Source organism: Terrapene carolina, unplaced genomic scaffold (assembly GCF_002925995.2).
Source record: "Terrapene carolina triunguis isolate 2854851 unplaced genomic scaffold, T_m_triunguis-2.0 Scaffold58, whole genome shotgun sequence".
NCBI lineage: Eukaryota > Metazoa > Chordata > Testudines > Emydidae > Terrapene > Terrapene triunguis.
In genome coordinates, this window is record NW_020664409.1 from 68,640,017 (window position 1) to 68,665,212 (window position 25,196).

Below are 25,196 nucleotides of genomic sequence, written 5' to 3' on the forward strand. Positions count from 1 at the left end.
AAGTGACCATGGGCAAGTGATAAGTGATTTAATCTCTCTGTACCTCTGTTCCTCGTTTATACAATGGGGATACTACTACTATGTCTCTCTTGCCTTCAGATCAGGAACTGTCTCTTCCTATATATATATATATATATATATAGCACAATGAGATGCCCATCTCAGTTTGTGCTTCTAGGCACTTTTGTAATACAAATAATATTGTACCAAGACCAGCATTTTGGATCTTGAGATGGATTCCTCACTCCATGTGACGGCAGCAGCTGGATGCACTGTGGTGGCAGCATATTAAGAGTGTGTCTACACAGCAAAAGCAGTGCATGGGTCAGTCAACTCGAGCTAGCTTGAATCCTGCTAGTGCAGGTAACAATAGCAGTGAAGATTGTGCAGCACAGGCTAGTGAGCCACGTATGTCTGTGCTGGGCTTGTATTACCTATGCTGAAGCCTGCACTGCCCTGTCTTCACTGCTGTTGTTATCCATGCTAGCTGGATTTAAGCTAGCTCAGGCAGGCTAACCTCTGTGTAGAAATACCTTTAGGCCTTGTCTACACTCCAGGGAAAAGTCGATTTAAGCTACACAATTTGAGTTATGTGAATAGTATAACTCAAGTTGACGTAGCTTAGATCTACTTACTGTGGGGCCCACACTATGTGACCATCGACTCCCCTTACTCTTCTCGATCCAGTGCAGTACAGGAGTCGACGGGAGAGTGATCTGCAGTTGATTTAGTGGGTCTTCACAAGATCTGCTAAATCAACTGCCAATGCATCGATCGCCACACGTTGATTCCCCAGTAAGTGTAGATGAACCCTTAGTCTCTGGCGGGAGGGACTGCTTAGTACAGCTGCATGCTGACAGCACAAGCAGCGGTGATGAGACATAGTACTCCCCAGGTGGAAGAAGCTTTGCTGTGACATGGCATCAGTGAGGATGGCCTGGGAAAAGCAAAGATGGGGAAGAATTATTATTTATTACTTATATTATGATGGTGCCTCAGGGCCCCAGTCTGAGATTGGGACCCAGATATGTTAGGCACTGTACAAACAGGGAATAAGAGATGGTCCTTGTCCTGAAGACCTTACAATTTAAACAACGAAACAGGCAATGGATTGGAGGAAGGGATATAACATATCAGCAGAGTGAACAAAGGGATGGTCAGCAAACAGCATGTTAGTATTGTGAATTTACTTTTTTATTTTTGTTTTGTTTTTTAAAATGTTTTGGGTGAATCTTTGTTATGAGCTAAAAGAGACAAAGGAAGGTAGTGGAGTCACTGAAAAGATGAGGTGTCACAAGCTATCTGGCATTTTATGGGCTTAACCACCCACACCTGTGCTAGATTAGCTACCCAACCCCCTGAAGATGGTCCTGATCAGCTGGGTGATTTCTGTAAAGGGGCCGAGAAATCAGTTTGAGGGGGGATCCTTAAGGAGCAAGCTAGGCTTCTGTGGAAGGCTGTGAAGGAAGGTCTGGAGGGACTCCAGGAAAGGAGCCAGAGTCAGGAATCTTTTCCAGAGCCAGAGACTAAAAGTTAGCCCAGATGGGTTTAGAGTGTGAGGGAACTCCAGGGAAGGAGCCTGGGAGTCAGAGCCAGAGACCCTGAAAAGTGACCCAGGAGGGGGCTGGAAACTGAGCTTGAAGGGTGGGCTGAAGAAAAGCCCACATGCGGCAGAAGAACCTTTTATTTTGGGATTTTGGTTGGACTTGTTACCTGAAAGGAGACTGAACTTTGAGATTTACCCAGCTAGAGAGCTGAGCCACGTGAACCATGGGGGGAGACCCTGGGAAGGCAGAAACAGTGTCAGGGAGCGCCTGTAGCACCACACTTCCCCAGCAGGGGACACTGCAGGGCAGGGATGCCCTGAGATGGATGTAGAAGAATTCTGAGCATGGAGGACCAGGAATGAGGCTGAAGGGAGGAAATTGTGAGGGAAAGGGCAGGAGGGAGTTGGTGCAAACAGCCAATCAGCGGAAGGGAAAAAACACCCAGAGTAAAAAAAAAAAAAAACTGTTGAAAACAACAAACCAACCATCAGACACTGATGATGTCCTCAGTTTTGGAAGATCCCTTTGATACAGAAAATTTTCAGTTGCTCCATTCTGTTTCCTAAGCACAGCACTGAAAACATTGCTTTACCACCATGAACTGAATGTTTTGGAGGTAACACCTGCTGCAGCTCCTTGCTTTTCAGCTCTTGCTGGCTGAGTTTCTTTCTGGCTCCTCCAACAGTTTCTCTCTTCCCTGAGCTCATATGGCTGGGGGAGCACTGGGAATAGATAGGCCCTGATGTCCCCAGAGGGGATGGACTCCCCGGCACAGTTTTTGGTCTAAGGGTGCAGGGGTGGGAAGGAGTAACCCTGACTCTCAGCTCCCCACCCCCTTTTTCTCCAGGTTTCAGCTGTAGCTGCTTTCCCCTTCTCTTGCTGGCATGAAATGGGGGTGAGTTACAGGTTACTTTCAAATTACAATGCAAAAATTGTCAATAAATGTTGTTAGCTTTGTTTTGCCTAACAGCCCAGTGAATTCTCAAATGAAATTAATGGGCAGCAGGTTTAAAACAAATAAAAAGAAGTTCTTCTTCACGCAGCACACAGTCAACCTGTGGAACTCCTTGCCTGAGGAGTTGTGAAGGCTCGGACTATAACAGGGTTTAAAAGAGAACTAGATAAATTCATGGAGGTTAAGTCTGTTAATGGCTATTAGCCAGGATGGGTCAGGAATGGTGTCCCTAGCCTCTGTTTATCAGAGCATGGAGATGGATGGCAGGAGAGAGATCACTTGATCATTACCTGTTAGGTTCACTCCCCCCGGAGCACCTGGCATTGGCCACTGTCAGTAGACAGGATACTGGGCTGGATGGACCTTTGGTCTGACCCAGTACGGCCATTCTTATGTTCTTATTGGGCCACCACACCTCAGAAGTGAGGGTGCAAGTGGGAAGGTCATTGAACTGGGTTTCCCAGTGCATCACAATAACTGAAACAACTTTGAGCTGATCTGATGTGAATATTCACAGTATTCAGTACCCCTCAAAATAACTCCATTATCTGCACATGAGGTTGTAGTTTTATACCTGAAGACACTGGCTCCATATTTCTTAAACGCTTTTACTCTGTTTGCAAAACACATCTATGAAATTTTAAGTGTGACTATAAGAGGGGGATTGCAAATTTATAGTAAAGGACTAAACAAATATGTAGTTGCAAACTGAAAAGATGGTCCTGTATTCATAATATGGTCATCTCATTTCTTCATTTTTTTTTTGTGCTAGTCCCTTTCTAATTCTGTATATCCCACTATCCTATTCACTTATAACTGCTGCTGTGCATTTCATCAGATTGTTCAGTGTGCTCTCTTCTAAGTTGCTTTGATCTTTTTCCAGAGAGGCTTCAACTATTGAGAGCCAATCAGTGTGGGCGACTAGTCTAAATCAATTATTTTTATGTGATTTATTTTGCCATTGTCCTATACTGAACTTCATCTGCCTTTGTATTGGCCCATTGGATTAGTTCCTCACAATCCTACAGGTTGTAGCATTTACTGACCAAAATAATTTTGTATGAATAGTGAATTTTCCTACCTTGCTTATTCACTCCATCTTCCAAATTGTTATTAAATACATTTGACAATATTGATCCCTGGATCACCCCAGTATTCTTTTCCCATCCTAAGAGTTCTTTATTAAGAAATCAATGGTGCTTCTCATGAAGCAAAGAACTCCTCAGTGTAAGAGTATCAGAATCTAGCCCTTATTTACTTCCATTGTTTTCTTATTTCATATCTCTAATCTGAACCATGACAGGAGTTTACAGTACTACTAACCTGTCGTTATCCAGTTTCCTCAATAGCCTTGTAATTAATTTTATTATGAGCTTTTAAAATGTCTATATGACCACCAATTCTGCAAGTTTTGCTTTATCCATTATAATGTTAACTCTTAAGTTACCCATCCATTAGGGACAGGGCTAAGGCCCCAATTTGTTTCATGTTGGCCAGACACCAAACCGTTGTCATATGATGACTGTTTTAGGTCACTCACTACCAGTATAGGTGGTATTTGGACCACTCACTTAAAAGTGCAAGGCAGCTGATTACTAGGCCCTCTGAGTCATCCACTCTCTTGCATTATAGTATTGCCTTATTTGCAAGAACAGTGTGCTTTATTAATATGAATAATTGCCTGATTGCTAGCCAGGCAGGATCAATGTATGGATAAGCATATTCCTTAGATATAGAAAACTGAACAATAGCTGAAGGCTGATTATGAGCTACTCCTGGCTTTTCCTACTATAATAATATCCGGAAATAAATGCAGAATTCCTCACAAGACGCATCAAGTTACAGTAAGCTTAATTTAAGAATTAGGCCCTAGGCGAGCAACTACTGTACTGATCAAAATAATAGTTCGGTTAAATTGCCATTTTATATTACCCACGTGTCTCCAAATATTTAATGCAATCTCCCCAATATTATTTTGTTAGGTTACTTATAATGGCATTGTGAGCTTGCTAGTAATCATATTATTGTTTAAATTCAGTCTGTTACATACAGTCAAATCTGTTGCCGAACCAAAGCCAAGGTAAGCTTGTTTTTTATTCCAATTATTACTGAGGCAGTCTGTGTCCCAGCTGTGTGTAGTCCAAAAGTACAATTATGCATGTCTTTCCTTTTTTGTATCCTGTTATTAACTCATTCAGTGCTTAATGGCTACAGTAGTCCAGCTGCACAAATGATGGAAATGTACAGTAGACTACATTTTTTTAAAGGATGCACCTGAGCTGTACATGCAAGCTGTGCATGACATGTATCAGTACCTACAATACTGGCAGGTGACGCTTTGGTGCACAAAACTGATTTGCATCTAAATGAGAGAGCAAAGGCAAGTGAACAAGGCTGGAACTTTCTTTGCCACCTATTTAAGCATGCTAGAGCACTTTCAGCATAGTGGGCCAGATTTTCATCCCTGATTAAGGCTGTTTGAATTTAGCTGTATACAGCAGCTAACTAAAGACACAGCTTCTTAAAGATGTAACTGTGTATTTCCCCTGATAGAAGAGTCCTTGGGTAGCACAAGAACCATCATAGCATAGGGGATCCTCTGGTTCCACAGCAGCGAGCAAAATTTACAGCAGGCCTTAGTCTTCTCTAAATTATGCCAAGGCCAAAATGGACTTTGCTGGTCCTGGGTTGGGGAGCAGAAAGGTTGCTTAAAATCATGTTTCCTCCTGCTTTCCTCAGCTTCACCAAATCCAACCTTGATACTAGATCAAAAGTAGTGCTGTATTCTCAGTAGTGTGGCAGGGTGCCATCCCATAGCATGCTCCCTCGTGGCACAGGGTGGTTCTGCAAGCAACCTGCCCTTGGTTCCCTCCGGGTTCTCCCATTAACTTTATTCACAGCATCAAGTGTTTAAAATAACATTCTCCTTCCTGGGACCAAATTTATTAATTCTTTCTAAAATACAGTCTCCTTTGGCCCTCCAGGACCAAACTTGGGACTTCCAATTCACCCCTCAAAGCTTTGGGTTCCCAGTTTCTCTGAGCCAGAAGCTCTGGCAGTCCCACTGCAGCTCCTGGCCTCTCTGGAGAGTCTATCCCACTGGTTTGCTCCTGCTTTGGTCCCTTGACTCACAACTTCTTCACCCCTTTGCTAAGGGACTCCACAGCCCTCCTTCACGGGGCTGTGCTGTGCTGTGCTGTGATTCAGGCAGGCTTCCCCAGATCACCAGTCCCCCCTCTGGTTCTGGTTCCTATCCCAAGGAGCCTCTCTTCTGATTCAGTGCTCCCCTGCAATTCTCCTCTTGAGGCTGTTTGTCCTCTTTCTTCTCCAAGTCACCAACAGTTGGGTTTTATCATGTTCAGAAGGTAGCTACCTGATTAACACCTGGGCAGCCCCATTCCCCAGCTAGTCTGCTGCTGTTTAGATCACCTCTTCCAGAATAGGGGTTAGCTGTCCCACGCCCCATAACCTCTGTTGTGATAATTAGGCCTACACATCTACTCTAATTGTGATCTCAATGTAAAAAAGTATGTGAAAGTTCATAAGATGTCACAATAACCTATAATAGCAAATGTTGATGGAAAAGGTACTCAAGGCAGAGTGAATCAGTCCAAACAGAAGGCCTACTGATATAACTCAAGGACTGTTTTAAGATCGTGCTTGGGTAAACAGGAAAAGTGTGGGACAAGAAATCAGTGAATCAGAATTGGTGTGTCAAAAACTAGACCTAATTGGTGGACAAAATAGAGGATGGACTGTTGCGCCCACCACTCCCTTTTGGGGTCCTTTTAAAAAGGAGAGACTTTGAGGAAAAAAATAGCTATTGGAGCAGGCTTCACCGTCATGGCTAATACCCACAGAGCCTTTGTCATCCTGATCCTGAGAGATATCCTGACTAGAGCAGGCAGAGAGAAGGACCCAGATGACATGGTCACCACTACTGGCTCAATGTGAATCCCAAACACCACCTGGGATGAAATGAGATCAGACTTTTAACAACAACAGCTCCAGCCCATCTCACCTAATGTTTCTCTCATTTCCTCAAAAGGACAGTTATTACCATCCTTGATACCATCTAAGAGACTGTCAGACAAGGGTGGTTTTCCTTCTAAACACTCTCTTCAGCTAAAGGGGAAGGGAACATGTGATGCTGTTAAAATCAAAGCCCTATTTAATACTTTGCATTTCAAATGCTGTAACTGTTTTCCTTTTCTTTATCTTTAATAAAAGGTTAAAAGGATTTTAATGGTGTGGTTGCCATGGTTTTAAGCAGGCTCAGATCTCTGTATACCAAACCCTGGATCTTGTTTAACACTGTTTAATGTTGGACAGTGACTGGGTTATGTTAGCACCTTTGACCCATTTATTCCATATAAATTAATACAACACCCCTTCGAGTGGACAGGTCACCCTCTCACATATAAAGAATAAATTTTCATGTTTTAAGAACTATAAATTATTGAAAAGACGTCTTTGTAATTCTTTGCTTTCTCTTTCCTACAGATCAGCTTATTACAATGATCATGCTTTTTGCAGCTGCTGTAGAGAAGCTGACGTTGCAAAACAATTTCTGTTAAAACCCCATTGACTTTCCCTACTCCAGGCTTCGTGAAAAATTTACCTTTCAGGCTGCAATTTTCCATGCTTGGTGTCTACTCAAGGAAGAATTAGTTTGGAATGCTTGAACAAAATCCCTTAAGCCACTTTAAAGTGACAAGAAGGAAAAAAATATAATAGTCCCACTTCAAAACAATTCTGACCACCTTTTTTCTATACAGATAATTTTACATATTACTAAAAATGGCTAAACTTTATAACATACTAACTTTTAAAAACTCCATGGATAATATGATAAGCAATTGAAATAATACTTCTGAGCATGCTCCGTGGCATCTGATATGATTTTCAACTGAACAAATCCCTTGGCTCCCACTTGTGACATCACAATGCTATTTTTAACTCGCCAGATGCCTAGCAGGCACAGTGGATACCCCTGGGACAACATGCGTTAGGAGTAGGTGTGTCAAACTCATTTTGTGCAGAGGATAGAATATTTTTAGTGTTGGTTCACAGGTTGGAGTTACAAAGTTTGAGTAGCATACTGCCCTTTATCCACCGATAGTGGGCTCTTTATGTGTACAATTACCCAATCTCCATTCATTGCTGCATATTTCAAGTAGGGTTGTGGGAAGCGGCCGCTGCAGGGATGTGCTGGCCGCCACTTCCCACAGTTCCCATTGGCCGGGAACAGAGAACCGCGGCCACTAGGAGCTGCGCGGGGCGGTGCCTGCAGACGGTCAACGTCTGCAAAATGTCTTGTGGCCCGCAATCAGATTACCCTGATGGGCTGCAGGTTGCTCACCACTGCTCTAGGGGGACCTAACCAAGGTACTGCAACTGTAATGGCTAGCAGATCCCTCTAACACCGCTTCCCAGCATACTTGGAGTCAGGGGCGGGAACAAAATGGACTAGAAACTTCGGTTGAGGCCAATAGAGAGGCTTTTGCATGGGTTGACGTGGACAAGCAGTTTTATGGGCCAATGATGAGCCAGGGCTGCTCAGCCCCTCAGTGGGAGGGGACAGCCTGACTCACAAACAGAGAGACTAGGTTTAGATTCAGGATTTTTTGAGTGTTGGAGATGAGAGAGAAGCAGAACAGCTCAAGAACTCTCTGATTAACTCCCCCTCCCACAAAGGGAGTCTTTGAACTGCCGTGGGACTGAGCACAAGGATCAGGCAGTTCCAGCCTGCAGAGACCAGTGTCGAGAGTATCAGAAGTTAGTTAACCCTAACCCTTTCTTTCCCCAGAATCTATTTTCTTGCTTTCAATAACGCCCCCTTTGGTATATTGTTGGTTTTGGGTGCATCATTTCTTTGTTTCTTGTGAACTGGGTTCTATGCTCCTTGCCAGCAGGGGTAGCATTATTCATTTTTCCAAGGGACAGCACCACTTGTGTCCCAGGGACAATGGGTGGAGACACTAGGCATCACAAAAAAGAATGTTGGACCCATCCCATGTGCGACAGGGGAGAAGCCACTCCAAGGAGCAAGTACCAGGGAGGAGGTGAGCTGCACCTCATGGGAGGGGCTAAGCAAATATGAGCACAAGGTTGGCTTTATAATCTGTTTTGGCTGAGCAAATAGTTTAGAGCTACAGGTATCAGAAGGTATAGATAATATTTGCAATAAGTTAAAAGGGATTTGGAGAATTCTCTTCCATATTTTACATTAAATAACACTTTGGTCTGAGCATCACTGAAAATAAACCTTTCACTTGCTTCTATTTACCTTTAGGTCACAATACAAAAACTATCTTTTTAAAAAGAGAAAAAGTATAATGAGCAGTTGGGAGCAACAGAGTAAACTAGAGTACAGATAGGATGGGAAGTGTTTGTTAATGAGCAAGGGGATATTAATTAGTGAGCATAAAACCACCCTATTTTAATTTCTGTTTCCTAGATTTAAGGTTAGTAATGAAATACTGAACAAGTCCATAAATTGGTTGAATATCTGGAAGCATGAAATTTAATACCTTTGAGATTAAATATGCCCCTTCCTCTGTAAAGTGTACTTTCTCCCAGTAGAGATTTAACTGTTCACTTTTGAGGCCTGATCCAAAGCTCTTAAAATTCAGTGGAAAAACTGAGTCATTTCAGTATGCTTTGAATCAAGCCCTTGATTCCTTTTTCTGCAGTGCACTCTTTTCCCCCACCAAAAGGCTGATCTTCCTTTTGAACATAATTAAATATGCACAATAGTGTTGCACTTTACATAGTGTACATTATTTTACTTTCTCTGTCTGAATATTTATAACTAAACATTACTTTTATTTGGTTCATTTATTTTAAGAGGAACTATTTATAGGGGAGAAGTTTGGGACACACCAAGATGGGAAGAAATGCTCAATTTCACAGTGCTGAATATCAGTATGTAAAATTTCTTTAGCTGAGAGCATTACAAAAGCTAAACCCAGCAGAGCCAATAATGAATGGGATTACTACTAAGTCAGTACTGTAGTAATGATACATAATTTATACTTATGTGATGGAACTACTTTTAATACACTGTGACTTTGAGATACTTTCATTACTGCACTAAATAAATAAGTTGTAATTCTTATCTTGCCTCCTGAATTTATACAGTAAGTTAATTAATGTTATGTTTGTAGAATGAATAATTACTGCACATATGTTTCTGACAAGATCTCAAAATGTTATATGGTGACATAATATTCTTATGGCCCAAGACCATACATTTACAGTGTAGAGCATCTCAGTTAAATAGTAGTTGCAATGGAATTGGTTATGCCTAATGTAAAGAAAAGTGTGATGAACTGGAAAACAGTATTGTGTTAACTATAGTTAAAATCAATGCTAGCTAAGGCACAGTGGACCTCTGTAGCAGTAGTAATGTCTGATATTCAAACGTATCTGCAAACAAAACAATAAATGATTTTGACTAGATAGCAAATTATATAGATCGAATCTCCCACATGCTTTACATCCTGATGTATATTAATAAATTATTTTGCAGCCCCATTCTAAGATCTGTCAAAGAACATAACACAGTGTATGAGATGATGAAGCTCATTCCTGACATCAGGGCTCAGCTTTCTGATGAAGAACTGAAGGAACTCAGCATGTGTACCATCAAGGAATACTGGGCAAAAGGAAGCACAGGTAGCAATGTATCTGTTGTAATGATTTTCTTATCTGGTTATAAAATACAAATAGATTGCTTTTCCGGGTGCTGAAACAGATATATTCTGTATCTTTGCATATATCGCAGTCTGTTAGGGATATGCTTCTGGGATGAGACACATTCTTGTCGTTCTAAAAGACTGTGAAGGTGCTGTCCAGGGTAGATTAGTTATGCTTTGAGAGGAAAATAAATTTCCATATTAAAAAATTCTGGGAAAAGGTAGGTTTTTTTTTTCATTTTTAGAGTGAATTTTAGGCACAATGTTTAAGTTCTAGTCATACTAGAAACCTACAAGGGTGTTTGTTGTATCCTTCTGCAAGAAATCTGCTTCTAGCAGGACCTGCAGATTCTGAACAGTATTCAGTGACTACAAATCAGAAATACTAGCCAAGATTTTAAACAGAGACTAGTGATATTAGGTGCCTCAATATTTGGATGCCCAACCTGACCCTTTTCTAATCCTATATATTAGGGAATTGTTTTTATTCCTATAACTATATTGTAGTGAGAAATGTCATTCCTACTAATGATTCTCTCCAATCCTTGAGAAGTAAAAATTCCAAAAGACCTATTGTAATTTATATGATGAGAGATACTAATATAAAATCCCTGCAGATTAGACTTTTTAAAAGTTCATGAAGTTTTTATTTTCAAAAACTTCTAATAGCTTCTTCCAGATTAGACCAACCTTGTGTTATAGCCATGTCATCAAGGCATGCTGTTTTGTATTGTACATCATCAGAATACCATCGCTTTGATGTATAACATTAAGTGCCATTTCTTTTATGATGGATAACACCAAGCGCCATTGCTCTGGTGATGGATAATACAAAGTGCCGCTGCTCTTATGATGTATTCTAGTGAGGGGACAGTCTTGCTGTAAAATACATTATGAAAGCAAATCACTCTGAGTTATCTATCGTCAGCGCAATGGTGCTTAATGTTATATAGCCTTATTGTGGCATGGGTCTGATAATACATAAAATAAAATATAATCTCTTGGTCTGTATTCATTCCACAAAACAAGAGTGAGAGGAGAAAGCTTAATTAAAAAAAAAAAAAATTGAGAGGTCCCTTTTGGGAGTGAGTAGAGGTGTGAAAATTAGAAGTAATTGGCTAATAAATACTTTGTTTAGCTGTCCTACAATAAAGTAGTGATCTATATATATAAAGCATGCTGTCTTTAGCTAGGTTAACTCTTTTGGCACATGCGTTCCTCAGACTACCCACTGTACCAAAAAAAAGAGAGAGAGAACAATTAAAACTCATATCCTCCTGTAATACTGTCTTGTATATCAGAGGTTAGCAATAGGATTGTACCAGTACAGGTCTAACAGTAGGCCTCAGTTTGATCCAACAGATCCATTTATTCTTAATCGTTGCATTCCAATCGTCCTTTAAATGTTTGAAATAATGCATCTAAAGTGAATATGGAAATCAAAGGATGGAACTCAGAACCAAGCAGCTTACATTACAGCATTGCTGTGTAATTAACAGGCAGACTGAACTAGAATGTGTGCAGGCAGGAACTATATTTGCATAATGATGTAGAGATAATGAATAGGACAAATTTAAAGTCAAAGCTAGTGACTCAAATGATAGTCATGAAAATTGGCATCTTGATTCACTATACAAATTTGAAAGAATCGAGGTCTTCACTGTGAATTACTGTACATATCTTGGTCACTGGGACATTCATGTTACTTTAGATTGGGTGCCCTATTGATTTTGCAACAGTTAATTCAAAATCACAATGTGGTGTAAAATGGTGGCTAAAATTGCTGATCACCAAGCTGTGTATGAGATAAAAGCTAATCTTAATGACTCAGCCTGTCACATACTGCCTTAAAGACAAAGCTGCTTTGCATCAATGTGCAATCTTTTCCAGTTCTTTGAACATGGCTAAGCAACATTCTCAATCTAATCGTGTGCTATGACCCAAAAATAAACACTCAAATGATTTTATACTAAGTAAAACAGACTCGATACAATTAATACATGCCAGACATGTTTTTAATCTCAGAAGATTATCTTTCAGAGAACAGTTCAGGAAAACCATTCTTTTTTTTTACACAGTCTAACAAATTCTATAACAAGGGATTCTACACTAATTTGCTTTCCCGGTATCTTTTTGGAAGTACTAAAGGTGCAATATTTTTTTATTTCTATCAGAGAACTTTGACATATATCAAGGGACCTGTACTGCATACATTAAATCAATGACACATCTCCCATTGACATCAGTGGGTGCTGTATAAAGCCCCAAAGACCTGTTAATGTATTGCTAACAGTCCTGTTAACTTTCTAAGGGTTCACAACTATTGTGTTTTAATTGACTATTTTATTACACTTTTTTGTAATATCTGCTGTTCTGCATTAATCATACTTATAATAAATATAGCAGTTGTGAGATTATATGTCACTTACTGAGTAGATGGGCAAAAGAAAATAATGACCCCCAAAAGATTACCTTTGATTTTAACATTTGGTAATTCTATGTATTTTAAGGAATATAGACATATTATTTTTCAAATTTGAGTGTGTGCTTTGCACATACATGAAGAGAGATCTCTCGATGGCTCTTTCACCAAAGGGTTTGTAATTGTTACTTTGTGATTAGGGTTTGACTTGGTTTCAATGGGAATACTTGTGGAGGTAGGCTCTGATCCTGGATAGACTCATGCATACACATAACTTTAAGCAGGTGAGTAATCCAATGAGTTCAACATAAAGGTGGCAGGATCTGGCTTTATATTTGCAGATACAAAATTAAGAGGTGTTAGGGGCACTAATCAAGAGAAGAACTAATACGAAAGACCTTTGAGAATTTAGAAATGTATAACAAAATGAGGTTTGGCACTAGAAATATAGCATATTATTACCTCTTGTCAAAAATACTCCAAAACAAAGATATTCGTACGGGACGGAGACACTGGAAAAGCAGTAATGCTAAAAGAGACTTATGAGGTGGTAGTGGTCAACTAATTGAACACGAGCTTGCAGCAGGATATGGTAATACAACTTTGGACTGTTAATGCAGTCACTTCATGTCTCAGGACAGAGTGTTGCCTTTCAGGTATTACCTAGAATACTGCATAGAAATATGGGCATCTTAATGTCACAGAGATGCTTACAAATTTAAGGGAATTTGGAGAAAAACAACAGAAATGATTAAGAGTTTGTGGGATTGACTTATGAGGAAAGATTAAATGAACTCAATCATCTAAAAATATTTTAAGAATGTCAACACCAAAGAGGGTGAAAAATTGTGGTGCATGGGGGTTGAATTAGTGTAATGGATGGAACGGAACAAAGGGTATTTAGGACTGATTGAAATACACATTTCTTGACAATGAGTGCTGGTGGGACTAATCTGCATTACAGCTACAACTATGATGACGTATCCAAAGAGGCACGGTCAGCTTAATTGGTTACAAGTAACACAGTGTGGTTTATGTTCACACAGCAGCTTTTCTGCCATCAGTCATGTTTTCTCTCTGAACTTAGCAAATTGCTTAACTGTGTTTTAGTGAGTGCCTTCTGGGACATGCTGCTCAGCTATTCCATAGAGTATTAACAGTGGCTAAGGACCATGGGAATTTTTAAAGAGCCCTGTGCTCCAACATAGACCCAGGATCTGAACCACGTGCCCCAAAGCTGCAGACTTAACTGAAAGCAACTTACAGAAGTGTTCCTGTCTTTAATACTCAGATGCCCAACTCCCAATGGGGTCCAAACCCCAAATAAATCAGTTTTATCCTGTATAAAGCTTATACAGGGTATAACACTGATGGAGAGATATGCACAGCTGTCGTCCCCCCCCAGGTATTAATACATACTCTGGGTTAATTAATAAGTAAAACGTGATTTTATGAAATACAGAAAGTAGGATTTAAGTGGTTCCAAGTAGTAGCAGACAGAACAGAGTGAATTACCAAGTAAAGTAAAATAGAACACGCAAGTCTATGTCTAAGAAAACTGAATACAGATAAAACCTCACCAGTTCCAATAGGCTTCCTTTTACAGACTAGTCTCCTTCTAGTCTGGGTCCAGCAATCACTCTCATCCCCTGTGGTTACTGTCCTTTGTTCCAGTCTCTTTCAGGTATCCTTGGGGGTGGAGAGGCTATCTCTTTAGCCATCTGTTCCATTTAAGATTTTGGGAATTCTTGTTCGAAAAACTAAAAGTCCTCTGTCTCATGGGTCATAGTGCCCATTTTCAGCCAGCGAGGTCTTTCTGTTTCTTTATGTTACTGCATCCTTCAACTTCTGAAATTTGATGCTTGACATGGCAAAAAAACATGGAGTAACAGCTCTCTGAGGTTAGATACAGAGGAAAAATTTTGTTCATTTACATTGCCAGACAGAACTATGAGGAGGACAGACTACGGGGCAAGAAAATATTTTTCCCCTGGTGGGACAACTTTGTGGTTCTCTAAACTGGCAGCAAGTGCAGGGTCATCTGTGGATGACTTAGCCCCCTCTTTACTTTCTTGCCCCACAAAACTACTCAGATGAGAGCTGCTCCACGTGTGGATGAGAGTAAACAAGTTCATGATGCAAGAAAATTAAATTAAAGAATTACAGCTTGTATAAGAAGAGACAGGTGGGAAAGGAACACTACTGTCTCAACCCAACAGGGACACTAGTGGTGTTTCTCTACCAACTGTGATTAATGGGGACCTAACCTAGTCTTTACTGCATTGGCTGATAAAGCCGTATACAGACTATGGTGCTGGCAAACAGTGCTTCATCTTCTGCTTCAGTGGTCGCAAAATGATTGTTGTGTGTGCTTTTGGGGGTACAAAAGTAGAAATGGAGAAGCCTAGAAGTGAAATGGCACAACCTAAATGCCTGTGAAACCCTAAAGTCATTACAGCTTTCTGTGTACTCCATAACATCTATGAGCATCTGCATTTAGTCCTTCAAATTGGCACACAGGCATTTAAAATAGGTATTTAGACATCCAGATGCTGATAGGAATCCCCAAATGTGAGAACTGGGTGCCTACCTTAGCTTTATGCTTTGACCCAACTGGAGTCCTTTAACTTACCTTGGACTAAATTGAGATTGTTTAGTTGTTTAAAGTATGCTTTGTACCTGCACTTAGAGAAGTCTGATAGGTGCATTTCCTAAATTTACAAATTATAATAAATTATATTTAAAATACTTTTGATTTAATATTTTTGTATAAAGTGTTAAATATTCTAAATATTTGAGCCCCCAAAGTTTTTGCTCTTAGATTGCATTAAGGGAGACTGCTTGTCAGTGCAATGAAACACTTAGTTTATAACCTCAATAAAAACAAGCATTTAAACATAATCAGGATTAAAATAATATATCTGTGCAATGATTCCCAGCATTATGATGTAGAGCTGCTGCTGTATGCTACCTGACTTAAATAAGAATGTCAGTCCTTAAATAAGAAGTAGCCCTATTGCTTGATTAGAATGTTCTACTGTCTAGGATGCTGTGACTATCTGTCAAAAACAGATGGACCAGTTATTCTTAGATAGCTGTAAAATAGCAGTAGCACAGTACTATACTGTGTAGGTTTCTTGACTTTTCCCTCAGAGACCCCTCTATGCACTTCACTTCTTGTTGTTTGATTTTTTTTATTTGGTTTATTTTTTAAATGAGAGAATATTAGTTCTTTTGCAAACCACACACGGGTTATGGATATTCATACTCTAGATATTTTTCTAAGTTTGAATTATTTTTCTTTGTATATTTTTGTAAGTAATGTCTAGGAACTTTATTATTATTGCAAACAACACAAAGATCATGTTAAAATGAAGGGAGCCCAGTATATGTGTTAAACAATCTATAATAGACTGAGAAATGAAAGTCGTGTTTTGTTTTTAATTTCAGTTGTTGGAAATCAAGGTTTCTATGCCATATTGAAAGGCTCTTCTAGACCTCAAGCAAGGTGTTACAAAAGAATGCTTGGAGAAGACTTTGATTCATCATGTGTAGCAATGTCAACTACTAGTCAAGCTACTATGTTTGGTTTTTTAGGCCGAACAATGGTAAGCTATGTAGAGATACTCTATTGAAATAATTAACAGTATAGAGAAAGCTAGTTAGGTTGTTTATATTGATACAAGAAGGAATTTTGTCATTTCTTCAGGTACATAAAATAGCTCCTCCCCTTTGTTATCCTTTGATGCACTCTGCTCAACTTACCTTTAAGCTCTTTTCTTTGGGGCAGGGAAAGGTCTTTTTAATTGTCTATAAAGTGCCATACATTTTATATAAGTGAATATTATGTAACAATATAATTATATATGTAGATATACACATACAAAGAGAGAGTTCAGCACAGCCATAGACTTACTGTTTGCTTCTTAGCTGGCTGGCCTTGAGGAAACCAGACAGTACTGTGTTGGCTCCTGAAGCATAGAGTTCAAAGTCTGTGGAGCAGTAAACCCCTGGTTGTCCAAATGTTGAGTACCCAAAGGGATAGGCTGTCCCCTTAGCTCTTTGGATAAACAAGATTGCACCGTACATAGGATGGTACACATACATGCGCTAGCAAATACACACTTATAAACACTTCTGGAATTAATTCAGAAGTTACTGAGAGTACCAATATTATCCAATATTTTGAAAGATATTTTTCTATTCTAGATAGGTCACTAATTTCCAGTCGCTGACTGATGATTTCTGTTTTATAAATATTCATTTCTTTGTGATCAGCAAAGCACACAAAACTCATTTATTTTACTTTGTTGGTTATAATGTCATGGTGAATAGACAAATCTCCCAGAATAAAGTGATTAGGGTTCAGTGGTAAATCTAAGACTACAGTTGTGTTATTCCAGATGATGAAATTTCTGTCAAACTATTTAAACTTAGGACATTCCCAGGCAGGAGAGTTCCTTAGTATAACAATGCCATCATGTATTGCTAGTTGCAGTGTCAGATTATTTTTGACGAGGGCTCCAAATATACTATCTATTACGTACAAAAAATACCCGATAAAATTGTTTAGGTTTGAAAGTCAAGCCCTTGAAGTTATAAAATGCCAGATTTTAGTTTGCCTGTGCAAACCTTAATTCTGCCCTGTTGTTCATAATCATTCTGATACAATCTTTAATTACATGATCACACACTATTTTTTCCATAGGATGCCTGCCTCATTTAGTGCATAGAATCTTTTATCATGGAAAATATTAGGCAACTTGTCTGCTGCTCACCTTATAATAATCCAGTTTAGTTTGTGTTAAATAAACTGAGTGCATCACACCTTTAAGCAGGGAGGGGAGGAGAATTTGGCTGGCTGGCTGAATGAAGGGAACAGTGCTTTGTGGCTGGGGGTGGGGTGGAGAAGAGGAAAACTGCTGCAAAAGGTGATAAGGGGCCAGCGTGGTGATGCTGACTCATCCCTTGGAAGGATGGAAGGATTTAAAAGGGGCTGCCCTCTGCATGAAGCCCCCGTTTACACGGAGCAGGCTGAGGCATCACCCACCTTCACTCCCCTTTAGTTGTTAAAATACCAGGCTTGGTCAAGTCCTGCTGTGGGCAGTGCGCTAGCTGCCTCTTTTTAGGGGGGTCTGGGAAAGAATTTTTCCCTCACCACCTGATTGGCCTAGATGGAGTTGGGGTTTTTTTGCCTTCCCCACAGCGGGTTCAGGAAGGACTTTCATGCGCGGCAAGGTAGGTTGTATGTGGCAACTCATTATATAAGTGTGGGGCAGCTGTCCGGTGAAGGTACTCAATAGGGAAGGTATACAGTGACGGGATAAATGGCTTGGAAAAGGACTTAACAAGAGATGTTCATTAAAGGAATGAAACAGGGTGGGGTTAGGGACTCCTATGATAGGTACAATAGGGAGCCAACCCCTGTTTCTTATAGCCCACCTTCATCCTCCTATGGGGGGGTAGACGGGAATGTCCCAGCAATACATTGGCTGGGGGGACCTGGATGGAAAAAGAGGGGGAGCTGGTGGAAGCCCTCCAGTTAATTATGGAATGAAGATGGGGTTACCTGCACTGCTAGGTTGTCCCATACATCTAATAATAAAGTTGCAGCCTGATTAATACCACATCAGATGTCTCCTGTCCTTCTTTCAGTATAGCCGGACAATGAATACTTATGTGAGTGGCAGAATTTTTCATGTTTAAACATATCTTATTCTATACATCAGGTAATATTCACTACTCAGTTTCAGATGGTTCTGTGCTCTCTCAAAGTGGCCATGTCATAGAATCATAGAATATTAGGGTTGGAAGAGACCTCAGGACGTCATCTAGTCCAATCCCCTGCTCAAAGCAGGACCAACACCAACTAAATCATCCCAGCCAGGGCTTTGTCAAGCCGGGCCTTAAAAACCTCTAAAGATGGAGATTCCACCACCTCCCTAGGTAACCCATTCCAGTGCTTCACCACCCTCCTCGTGAAATAGTGTTTCCTAATATCCAACCTAGACCTCCTCCACTGCAACTTGAGATCATTGCTTCTTGTTCTCTCATCTGCCACCACTGAGAACAGCTGAGCTCCATCCTCTTTGGAACCCCCCTTCAGTTAGTTGAAGGCTGCTATCAAATCCCCCCTCACTCTTCTCTTCTGCAGACTAAATAACCCCAGTTCCCTCAGCCTCTCCTCGTAAGTCATGTGCCCCAGCCCCCTAATCATTTTCGTTGCCTCCACTGGACACTCTCCAATTTGTCCGCATCCCTTCTATAATGGGGGGACCAAAACTGGACGTAATACTCTAGGTGTGGCCTCACCAGTGCCGAATAGAGGGGAATAATCACTTCCCTTAATAGGGATTATTAGGTGGTCATCAGGAGCTAAGGGCTTCATTTTCAGAGGTATTGAGCACTGACACACCAGTTTAAGTCAATGACAGCTGAGGGTGCTCAGCATGTTTGAGGCCCCAGCTATATATACACAGTGTGTTGGCAGATGCTCCATTTGAAGAATTTGTATTGAAGATTTTTTTGAGACAGCTGACAATTCAAGCAATTCATTTCGATTACAACTTGTAACAGGTAAACTTATCTCTCTTGTGTGTCTTGTGGCATAGTCTTGCTTTTTCATTAAAATATAATTTTGAGATAAGATGTTTTTCTATTTGTTTCTCAAAGTAACAAAATTGTTTAATTTTCCACATCATACACTGAGGAGAACTTTTTCAAAAGTGCTTTAAGAACTTAGATGTCTAAGTCTCATTGATTTTCAAGGAGATTTAGGGGCTTTTGAAATTTTTACCCTAAATTTCTGCACAATTCCCTTTTTAATGAATTATTTGTTACTCCAAGTTATATAAACCATGCAATTACATGTGAAAGTTTAACCTCTCTTTTCTACCTATTTCACAAAAAGGAGCTAACTGGTTTAGGGCAAATTTGTCATATAAAATGTTCTTCCCAAGTGACCAGTTGACAAGATTGCCTACCAGTTGTTCAGTATGCTTGTATGTGAGTTAGTGCAATGAGGTATTTAAATTTTCAAATCTAGAGGTTTGTTTAAGAAAAAAGTGATAGATCTTTTAATACAGCAGCATTTGGTATTGCTATAATTGTATGCATGACCCTGGAAGGTAAACTGAGTTAATTATACTGCAGTTATACTGTCAGTGTTGCGGGAATAATATGAAAATTATTTGTGAGAAAATTGGAATCTCCTGTCCTCCTTGCTGTATAGGTGAATCATTCAGATTGGCACTTAGAGGTTTGGGGAAGTTATTTGATTTTTTGTGGATTGTCTTGTCACTTACAATCACTTACAAGAAGTTTACATCAGCCTGCTGGGATTGAGGCTATTAGGTTTACCTTTCAAGCATTTTAAGTATATTTTCTCTCATATTGCTTGTCTCATCAAAACAAACAATGAATGAATTACAAATGCCTTCAGGATCTAGAGTTGATGCCTTGCAAAAAGGAGTCATTCAGAATTCCTTATGCCATCCCACTAGAATAAAATAACTGACCTTGAGCAGAATGGCAGGGAGGCAAGATCAATTCTCCCTTATTCTGTCCACTCTAAATTGAATCTTTCTGACAGATTGCCACAGGTGCGCCAACTGTTTTTTCAGAATATTAGGAAAAGACCCCTTTAATGTGTTTGGTGACAGTCTAGGCCTTTGTGTCACTGTAGGTAAAGTATCATGCCACTCACCCAATCCAACAATTGTACTTTGTTAATTATTTAAATGACAATCATTGCTTATCCTTTAGGCAGTGCATTTTATGCATGGACCCTCAAGATTGTCACTGTTTACTAACAAGAAACTTCATTTGGCTATTGTCAAGTGGATCAGAAACTTATATAACGTCCCAATATAAATCTGAAACAAGTGTGACGTGGACCATGGAGAATGTGATAGCTTCCCACTGATTATGATAGGCGTGTTTGTTCTCAGTCTGTTTTGTCACAGGTCTTTCCATTTCAGTGTATTTTCACCCAGAGTAACTTATCAAGAAGAAAGAAATATTTAGCACTCTACTCATTTGACTTCTGAGTAAAGGAACTGTTGCTGTCAGGAGTTTATGAACAACAGGAGAGAGACCATTTGTTCTAAAGTTCCCTTATTCATAAGCTAGACTCCCAGATGTATGGCTCACAAAACCAACCTATTTATGTATAAAAATGGTTTGGTTGTCAGGCCTCTATTAAATAAAACCATTGCTTCTGGTAACGACTTTGCTGAACTAATTTTAGAGTACTAGTTTCAATGTGTAGTGCAACAGACTTTTATCTAGTATTTGCTTTCCTTGCTACAGATTAACAGGGCCGGATTAACCTTTTGTGGGCCTGGCGCCAAACATATTTGTGGGCCCCCATGGAGGCAATGGAGCATGGCACGGGGAGGTCAGTCCCCGGAGTGAGGAGCCAGCCAGTGGCAATGGGGCATGGCATGGCAGGAGTGGCCTCGCTCTGCCCAATGCGAGGGCACTATTTACAAAACAGCAGTTACCAGACGCACAGTGGCCTGCCCAGCCCTGTGCTACCAGCACAGCACCCTGTACAACACCACCCCTGCCCACAGCCCCACCACAACTGCCCAGCACCCCCCACACAGAACCCCCACTCCCTAGTGCCCCAACACACACAGATCCTCCCCACCCCTTCACAGCCCAGCACCCGCCCATACTGCCCACAGATCCACTCCCCTAACCCTTGCCTCCCAGCCACGCTCACCGGCCATGCGGGGAGGCGACTGTGTCTGCTGGGCTGAGCCAGCAGCACAGCCAGGGCTGGTCCCAGGGCCGGTCCCAGGGCTGGGAATCGCTCCATCTCCTCGGGAGTGGCGCGATCAGCCAGGCCAGGACCTGCCCTGGCCAGGGTCCCTCAAGACGCACTTGCCTGGAGGGGACCAGTCAAGTCCTCCACACTGTCTTCCCCCCCACACACACAAACACCTGGCTGAGACTGGCCAGGCTTCTGCATCAGTCCCAGGTGGCTCAGTTTCGGGGAGACAGGTGGGGCCCCACAGGTGGTAGGAAGCAGAGACTGCCCAGAGCCGGAGGTGCACTGGGGTCTGGCCAGGGGGCTGAGAGGAGCAGGGGTGTGTGGGCAGGGGGCAGAGAGGAGCCCTTGGCCAGTTGGTGGGCAGGCCGAGAGGAGCAAGTGGTGGGCCGGGGGAGCCAGCAGGGTCTCGGGGCACAGTGCAAGCAGAACGGGCCGGGGCTCCTTCTGAGCATGGGTCCGGCTCCATAGAGCCACTGTAAACCTGGCACTGCGGGTGGGCGCCTACCAACCCCCCGAGATTTATGCTTGCAAGGGTATGTCTACACTACAGGATTAATCCGAATTTAGATAATTCGAATTTGGGAAACAGGTTGTATAAATTCGATTGTGCGCGGCCACACTAAGCACCTTAATTCGGTTTTAAACCACATTAATTCGGTGGTGTGCGGCCACACTACCCCATTAACTTAAACACAGTAATTCGGTGGTGTGCGTCCACACTAACCCTAATTCGAATTAACAAAATCGATTTAGGCTCTACTCCGTTCGTCGAGGTGGAGTACAGAAATCGATTTAAAGGGCCCTTTAATTCGAATTAACTGGCTCTGTAGTGTGGACGGGTGAAGGGTTAATTCGGATTAAGGCAGCTAAATCCGAATTAAAGTCCTAGTGTAGACCAGGCCCAAGATGCATCCTTTTGAAGTAGGACATCATACATTTATGAAGTTATAAAGAAGCTTATCTCCTCTTGGAAACCTTTTGATATACACTTAATGCCTGTCTGTGCTTTTCAAGGTACTAATTGAATTTCTCTTTGTCAGTCAGCTTCAAAAATGTTGGAGATGGCTGTCATGGAAGGTTGTTTTTCTTAGCTGTAACTTAAGCATCCAGCTACAGTGTGTTATGCAGTATATTAAAGCACAGAGGAGATATTATTTCCCAACTTTGAACGCATACCAACTGATGCTACAAAACATGGCCCTAATGTTTAACAAAATATTAAAACATTTGATGATAATTTTTGCCTCTATAGCACCTTTCACCATAGGAACGTGAAGCCTTTTCACGTTTTAATGAAATTAGTCTCACAACATTCCTGTGAGGTATGTATTACCTCCATTTTACAGATTGGGAAATGGAGACACACATAGGTTCAGGCCCAAAGTAGACTCTAGTTTTGATTATACTGAATTTTGGGTGTCCAAACTTAGGGTATGACTACACTGGAGCTGGAAGGTGTGAATTCTAGTTCAAAGAGATATATCCACTCTAGTTGTGATCGAGTTAACATACTAAAAATAGAAGCGTAACTGTAGTGCCATGAGTGGTGGGAGGGGATAGCCACCTCATGTACATACCTATGGTCTCAGATGGGATTGTACTGAGGGCCCCTTGCACCATTGTGACTACACTTCTAGTTTTAGCACACTAGCTAAATCAGAGGTACCACAGATATGTCTCCTTGAGCTGGAGTTTACACCTCCCAGCTCCAATGGAGACATACATGAAACAAGTGTGGCCTGACTTTCAGAGAGGGAGATGGGCTCCTGACCAAACTCTCAGGTCAGGACTCCCTCCCCCAAAGTCCGATGGCTGTTTCCTTTGTCTTCTCAGGTGCAAAGAATGAAATGGGCGAGAGAGAGAGGGGGTGTTTGCCACTACTTTTTATAGCTTTAGTTCCTCTTTGAAAAAAGCATTTTCAGTTGAGAACTGAGACAGGGTTTGGTGGAGGAAGGAGACCTCATGCTGTTTGCTAAGACACAGATCTCTTTGTCCAAGCCCCCCTTTCTTGCTAAGAATGGTCACTTGATAGGTGATGTCCCATCAGCTTTATTGATACCTGGCTGGGGCATCAGCTTGCCCTTTGTCTTTGAGAAACTGGTTTAGCCATTCCCCAGACTCCAGAAACCCACTCCAGTCATGAATCATAGAATATCAGGGTTGGAAGGGATCTCAGGAGGTCATCTAGTCCAACCCCCTGCGCAAAGCAGGACCAATCCCCAACTAAATCATCCCAGCCAGGGCTTTCAGCTTAGGTTCATAACTTTACACATAATGTGGCTACCTGCATTTTACCATGATATTATTAATGTGCAGGTTACAGGTTTTCAAATGATACTTTGCAAGGCATGTCTGGTACAAAGATTATTATAATAGCGTGTAGGGTGTGAATACAGGGGTGCATTCCATCACCCCCACCCCGAGGCCAAGATCCCTAGTTCCTTTTGTTCGGATTTTTTATTCTCATCCTACCATGTGCTCTGAACTGCATACTCAGCTGATGAGAGTCCACCTGCATAACTCATCTTCATGGGGAGGAGAGCAGAACAACAACAAGAGTCTTTAGTCTTTTTGCTGACCATTTCTCAGTGCAGATGTAGGGAGTTTCCAGTTGTAAGATCCACCCACCGCCTGTATCAGTGGGGCTCCTCTTTGGGAAGGGGTGTAATGATTTCTGTAGAAGAGTTTCTCTTCAAGCTAATTAATGTCCCTCTCCTGTATGGCCTTTCATACAGTGACAATACTGCTGCTCAAATATTACATTGTAATATGGGACACAGATCAGTAAGATTAATTCATTCAGCAACTCATAAGCATTCAATAGAGTCTAAACTTTCTTATAATTCTAATATCTATTTTATCAATATTAACCCACAAGTGAGCCAGACAGATTCCAGCTGTGTACCTGTTAGTCCCATTTGAGACATGGGAACCTTGGCATGAGCTGGTGCTCGGTCTGCTAGTGTCACAGAGGCATCCTTCATATAGAAGGTTTCAGGTAGAGTATCTTTAATGCCTTATATATTTAGAAATGTTAATTCCTGTGTGCATTTCTAAGGGGTGTCGGATCTGTGAGAGGAACGAAATATCCTGCAGATATTGAAAATGATGCAAAAGAAATTTCTCGAGCTTTGCTCAAAAGCAAAACTGGGCCAAGCGAGCGAGTTCATTGTTAAGTATTTATTTATATTACAATAGCACCTGAGACCACAAATTAGTTTGGGGTCATATTGTGCTAGGTGCTGTACAAACACAGTGTGAGGCAGCCCCTACCCTGATCATCTTACAGTCTATATAGATGAGACAGACAAAAGATGGGAAGAAGGATGTATTGTTATATCCATTTCTGAGAACTGAGGCAGAGAGAGTGCATGATTTGCCCAAATTTGCCCAGAAACTCAATAGCAGAGCCTGGAATTGAACCTTGATCTTGTGAGGTGCAGTCTAGTGCCTTAACCATCATCCCTCCTCGCTTATGAATTTTTCATGTTTCCTGTTTAAAATAAAAAAACATAAATCCCTCTGCAGCACGGATGGGGAGGAAGGCTTTGCATGCTAAACCTGGCCCAGGTTTGCATGGTGAAACTTTCAGTGAAGCCTGGGCTGAGTTTTAGATTCATTATGACTTAAGAAAAAGATATTCGGTTTTATTATTCAAGGGTTTGCATAGTTTTACTCTCTATAGTTATGGCAGTCCCTATTGACTGAGGGCATGCAAATTCTAAGTTTAAGAAAAGCAACAGAACTAGAATATGGAGTCCAAAACTGATGAATTTCTGTTTCTTCACATTCC

General features: G+C 41.1%; 1 protein-coding gene across 1 annotated transcript in view; it reads left to right on the forward strand.

Moving 5' to 3' along the window:
• CNBD1 (cyclic nucleotide binding domain containing 1) overlaps positions 1-25,196 on the forward strand; it is a 302,000-nt gene that overhangs the window by 165,181 nt on the left and 111,623 nt on the right. The window contains exons 4-5 of the mRNA XM_029913352.1: positions 10,037-10,182; positions 16,075-16,232. Of these exons, the coding sequence (XP_029769212.1) occupies positions 10,037-10,182; positions 16,075-16,232 (304 nt within the window). The remainder of the gene's footprint in view (positions 1-10,036; positions 10,183-16,074; positions 16,233-25,196) is intronic.